A 6,000-nucleotide genomic window follows, 5' to 3' on the forward strand; every position below is an offset into this window, starting at 1 on the left:
GACTTTATCCCAGACAAACAATTTGAAAAATACAGCCAAAAAATATCAGAAAACCAATTTAACCTCAAAGCAGTAATTACACTGCTTATAATGAATGAGTCTATTATAAGTTATAATATTATATATTATGGGGCATATTCAATTCAGATTACCGTTATTACGGTAATCGTGCGTGGAAAAACCGTTAATACGGTAATTTACTCACTGGATTTCAGCTCGCAGCTCCCTGAGCCGCAAGCTGAAATCCATCTAACTATTACCGTATTAACGGTAAGTTTTTCCGCGGCGCGGAAAATAAACATTTGAATATGCCCCTATAAGTCACCGACAATATCTGTGACCATATAAAGAAATTATGCAACAAGTTATGTGTTTTTATACAAGTCACGGATCTCTGAGGTGACTTCTACTATCCGTAGTCATTTGCAGTAGTAGGTGCATTATTCTCTATCATAAACAAGTATATAAGATTTCCTTATGACCACTGAAGTGATGACAGTAGCACTCAATGATTATGAATGATAACATTAGACTCAGGGGCAGATTGTCTTATCGAGGGCATAGGGCATGAGCTGGTGGGCCATTGCTGGGTCATATACAGTATCTACACAAAAATGAGTCTTAGTGAGAGATAGTGGGGAACTAAAGTGTGATTTTGAATGTGGTTTGCAAACTGCTACACATAGCATTTACTATGGGGCAGTTTGTAGACTGAAAACTCAAACCGCTTTAAATGTGTGGCAGTTTGCAAAGCCCTAAATCACATGCAGTTTACAGCAAAGGCTTGGTTTTAAGCCCAAAACGCTTTTGTCTTGAAAATGTTCCTTTTTACTGTGCGGTTGTGAGGAGAGAGGTGATAGGAGAGCAGAATATAGTTGTTTCACATTTTCTGAGGTACTTATTTAGTGCTTTTTGAAAGTTGTATTAGGATTTTGTGTTATCTTGTTACTTATTTTTTGTGTTATTATTACTGTTTTCTGTGTTATTTCAAGTCCTGTCAGTGTAATTTGTATGTGAGTTGGATGTGAGTGGTATTGTTAGTTTTGTGTGTGTGTTTTGTGTTGAGGAAGGCTATGAAGAAAGGAAGAGAAGTGGTTCTGGCAGTTAGAGTCTGGAGGAGTAAGAAAATGAAGTAGGCCAGGAAGTAGCAGAGGAAATGCAGGAGGGAGGAGCTGATTATAATGGCCAGGTGGCCAGAACCAAGTCTGGGTGCAATAATAGGCTCTCACATGATGAGAACTGTGTGGGGAGTCAGGTAGCATAGACACCACTGAGCCGCAATGCTAGTTGTTGAATGAGGTTTGCCATGTTGTGCATGCAGTAGGTCACACTGCAAGAAGACATATTGAGGCATCTGAAGAAGAAACTGGCAGTGGAAAAAAGGGCTGCTACAGCCACATGAGGTGATTAAAGAATACATGTCATGTGAGGAAGAGCTGAGTATAATGCTACCAGTGGAGCTCCTTCAAATATTGTGTTTTTGTGTATTTCTTTACAGCAATGCATTATTAGTCATTCTTGCAATTAATTTACTGTCTAAAATGGTCTTGTCACCCTTTACAAATATCACACAACTCACATCTGCTAGACTTAGAAGATCCACCCCGCTGACCACTCTTAGAGTTGAAGCCACTCTTTCCACGACGTGATGTATTCCCAGAAACTCTCTGGCGTTTTGATGGTACTACAGCTCTAGCAATCGGTGGTGGGGGAGGAACACGGGCTGCAGTATAGCTGTACACACAGGCAATAAGAGCAGGGGGAAATATTAAAAGCAAGAATATTAAATTTAAAAAAAACAATAAAAAAAATCAAAAATTGTGATGCACGCAGAGTCAAAAGCTTCCATGTCACGTAAGCATGACCATTCACATACCTGTCATAATAGTCTCGCTGAAAATCATAGTCCAGATCAAATGAAGACCTAAGACAAAAGTACAGAAAGCATGTTGTTTTTAAGATTACTTTGTTACAGGAGACAATAACCATGGTACCAAGGATATGCTTAAAAGTGAGCCTTTTGGAGGCTACATATTGCATTGTAGTGTTTAAAATGGTCTCAAATTAAAAGAAGATTTGATCATATAAAAACATCTACACCAGTTACTGTAAATTAAGTTGTAGACCAGTACACTGGTACAGGACATATCAATTCTGGCATAACAGTAGAATGTGGTGGTCTTTGTAAATCCGTAACAGTAGCTCACGGTGTCTATGAATCGGACAGTAGCAAAGTCCAAAAGCATGTTAAACTCATGCTTAGTATTCCTGTGCAAGCATCACTTGCTTGACCCTCTAAGAGTTAAAGTAAATATTCAGATTAGGTATGAATTACTTCTTATGCGAAGCCCAGGAGGCGGCTGATATTTATTATATGGAGATGTAAAGACGACTAGGATGAGGACTACCACAGATGAGGATTTGTAAAACTATCCCCAAAGCCTTCTTAAACATGCCTCTAAAAAGCAGTAACAGAGCAATTTTACATACTTAACCATTGCAAACATGTACGATGTCACCTGTGATGACCATTTCCACGTTGCAATGTATTTTTCAGAATATACTCACCCATACATGTCTGCTGCTGATCGCTTGATTCCTCCTCCTTTTCCTCTGTTTGCTTTGGGCTCTGCAGCCAAGTTGATGTCTAAAATAAAACAGTAAAATGTGAAACAATGAAAACTGCTGCTTATATCGCATTTCTTGAAACCTACATCCAGCCCCATACAAACCCCAATTCATTTACCTAGATTGTTTTAATCAAAGCAAAAACAACATAAAAAAAATGCAAAAGTATCACATAGCCCCAGCTTGGCTGACACATCAAAATTTGCAGATACAATGCTGTAGGACGTTCACAAAAATATAAAAGTAAAAAAAAAAAAAAAGAAAAAGAAAAAGTAAAAAGAAAAAAAAAAAATAGAAGATGGACATGCATTATTGCTTAGAGAAAATGTCCAATCTACAGGGTGTAAAAATATCAAAAGCAAAATATTAGAATCATGGAAAATTCAGATGAGCTTTAAATTTGCTTGTAAAAAAAAATTAAAAATATATGGATTTTCCATTCACTCACCCAGGACCTGCCCAGCTATCATGCGTCCATCTTCCCCTGCTACAGCAGTACGGGCGGTGCGTTCATTGTTGTATTGCACAAAAGCAAAGCCCTTGTGTACGGAGCAGCCCACAATCTTGCCATATTTAGAAAAGATTGCTTCTACATCTGCTTTCTTCACCACTAATGTGTTTAGGTTCCCAATGAATACTCGGGAGTTCAAAGAGCGGGGGTCTGTTTTATTAGTGACGTTGCTCGCCATCGCGCTACGCCCTAAAGAAGCAATTTTGAAGCCTAGAGGAAGGGAGAAATATAATGAAGTGGCGGTGGAAACAGGACTGGGAAAAATATAAAAATAAGCTAAAGGGCAGGGCCAGACCAAATGTGGAATGATTATACCAAGAACACAACACATGTACAAAATTCATTGCAGGTAAGTGAAAATGAACAAAAAATAAATAAATCTAAAAGGTGTTCTTAAATGATATGGTAGGCTTTGAGCGCTGCATTGTAGCTGCTGTAGCACAGGCTTGTCTGTCTCCAAAAAAATATAATTGTCTACATGTCATGAGCATTGCACATGGCCAATAGAATGAGTTGGTAAATATAGAACAAATTCAGGGATGTTTATGAAAACGGTTCCAAAAGAAAAAGATGGTATTGCTCACAGCAACCATTAACACTTGCTTTATTTTACAAAGTGCTGCACAAAATTACAGTCAAAGTACCCTACAAATGCCATGGTTTAGAAAGATTTAAACATACCTTTTAAGTTTCAAAACTACCCAGTACAAAAATAATTTGAACAAATCCAAAACACTTGTAATGCTGTGTGCAGGGAATTGTGATCATTCAATCTGCGCATGAACTCCTCAAAGCATGTTCCCCATTTCATTTTGTATATGCACAAGTTGTTTACTTAATCCAGTGAAATTTTTCTTCATTAGGTCAATGGTTCATATGGGCAACATCACCTTTTTCACTTTTGCACCCGGTTTTATATATCCTTAATCTTTAAAATCCAAATCGTGGTAAACAAGCAGCCTTGTAGAGGTTATTTTTGCAATGGACCTGGATTCTGACGAGGACTTATAAAGTAGTATAAAGGCAATGTGGAATATTGTACATGTGCTGTCAGAATTAAAGTTATAACAGAACAAGATGCATATACGGAGCTGTATGTCCATATTTTGTTACCTTATTCATTAACCAGCCTTACCAGGTGTCTGAAGATTAGATTGCCCGAGGTCTTGCTCCATTCTTTGCTGCTGATTGTCAACGATGGGGCAAAGGTATGGGAGGTGGAATGGGGAGGGGCAGGAAAAGGGCCTGAATGAAGGGACATTAACTACAACTGTCAAATTCCACTGCCCACATAGGGTAATGCACAGTAGGAAAACATTGCAAATGTTCCAGCAGCATTACTAAACTTTATCAAAACTTGAAAATATGCAATCAGTCTAACTAGCTGCATGTGATGAAAGTTAAAACAAAGCAGTAAAAATATTGACATCTAGAGTAACTGGGAGAAAAATCTATACTGCAGCACAAAAATTACAAACTCTCCTTCCCAATCCAACCCCCACCCCCAAAAAAAGTGAGAAAAAATTAGCATCAGTACCAATATTCATACATTAAAAAAAAAAAAAAAAAACTAAAATAAAAATCAGAAATACAGCAGTTAAAAAGGAGACCAGTAAGGCAGGAAAAATTTTGAAAAAAAAATGTAAAAAAAACAATTTAAAAAAAAAAAAAAACAGGAAATGCGAGACTTACTGTAGTTGGCGTTTCACAAAAAAAATTCTTCGCTGTGAAAAAAAAAGGGGAAAACTTATGAAAATAATCCAAATCAGGAAAAAAGGAAAAAAAAGTAGTGAATTTCTTTGAAAAGTCCATTAAAAATAACAGCAGTTCTTAAAAATAATTATTTCGTTTTATTTACTATCAGGTAATACACCCCAAAAATTTGGCATCGGAGGGATGGGAAAGAGAGGGCGGGGGGGGTAAGGAGGAGGTGAAGACTGTTCTGAGCACTAAAGTGCATTATTCTGCGTTTATATTTTAAATAAAAATTAAAACAGGAAAATGGACTTGGCAAGTATTTAAAGAGGTTGTTGTGCTTGAGAACTCCAGGCCCCCTATACATTTAGAAGCAACTAGATTGCTACATGTGCACTTAGTGACTACTCTTCAGAAAATAATGGGCAAGGAGAAGGGACGTATATAAATTCTGTCAGAACAGGTCAAGGAACGAAGAGGGGTAATTTGGAGAACTGCTCAGATCTCTGTCCTGTGGAAAGGAGAAGGGGAGAATAGTTTCAGACTGAAGGGAACTGGAACGAGGGAAACTGGGGTAAGGGAAACAAGCCACCAATGAACATGTAGAATTTCTGCCATTAAACTAAACATGCAAAACTAAATGCTGCCATATGTAATGCTTAACATTAACAACCTCTGATTGCATGTACATCTTGCACACATGACAATATTCTATATACACACATACTATACAGTCATGTCTTCTGTTATTTAGAGTTCTGTAGCATTCAAATACAGATACCATTCTTAGATTAAAGCCGCACTACCATAGGGTTGAAAAACTCACCCAACACATGGCTCCATTCATCAGAGCACACAGGTTTATCACCAAGGCTTTGTGACTGCAGTAGGTGTACAGGACAATCAATCATGGTGATTGTGGCTTCTGATTGGTCTTCCCCCTCACATCCTCTCTATGCAACTTTTTTTTATTTTTTAAGTGATGAACTTAAAAAGATTTTCCAGATAAGGAAGGGCTGCTCCTCCATCCTCTCCATCATATACATGTTGGAGTTTTAGCGTGTGACAACCTCTTGTTTTTGATAATGTCAGTGCATTTTGAATATTTTTCAATTTGCCCCACACCACTGAATGTACTTTATCTATGATACGCATCTATCTATCTT

General features: G+C 37.6%; 1 protein-coding gene across 4 annotated transcripts; it reads right to left on the reverse strand.

The window, feature by feature from the left end:
- Positions 1–1,516: 1,516 nt before the first annotated feature.
- On the reverse strand, positions 1,517–5,723 carry LOC142127212 (heterogeneous nuclear ribonucleoprotein C-like). 4 transcript variants are annotated; one of them, XM_075194338.1, is made up of 6 exons: positions 4,832–5,720; positions 4,275–4,384; positions 3,077–3,349; positions 2,569–2,647; positions 1,877–1,924; positions 1,517–1,734 (listed from the first exon to the last, which is right to left on the reverse strand). In XM_075194338.1, exons 2-6 carry the CDS (start codon positions 4,312–4,314, stop codon positions 1,551–1,553), a joined length of 624 nt encoding a protein of 207 aa, XP_075050439.1. In that variant the 5' UTR covers positions 4,315–4,384; positions 4,832–5,720; the 3' UTR covers positions 1,517–1,550. The 4 variants fall into 4 exon arrangements, with proteins under 4 accessions (XP_075050439.1, XP_075050440.1, XP_075050438.1 ...); XM_075194339.1 differs by lacking the exon at positions 4,275–4,384 and having other exon boundaries at positions 4,832–5,723; XM_075194337.1 differs by lacking the exon at positions 4,832–5,720 and having other exon boundaries at positions 4,275–4,774.
- Between the last annotated feature and the right edge of the window lie 277 nt (positions 5,724–6,000).

Source organism: Mixophyes fleayi, unplaced genomic scaffold (assembly GCF_038048845.1).
Source record: "Mixophyes fleayi isolate aMixFle1 unplaced genomic scaffold, aMixFle1.hap1 Scaffold_29, whole genome shotgun sequence".
NCBI classification, from domain to species: Eukaryota; Metazoa; Chordata; class Amphibia; order Anura; family Limnodynastidae; genus Mixophyes; species Mixophyes fleayi.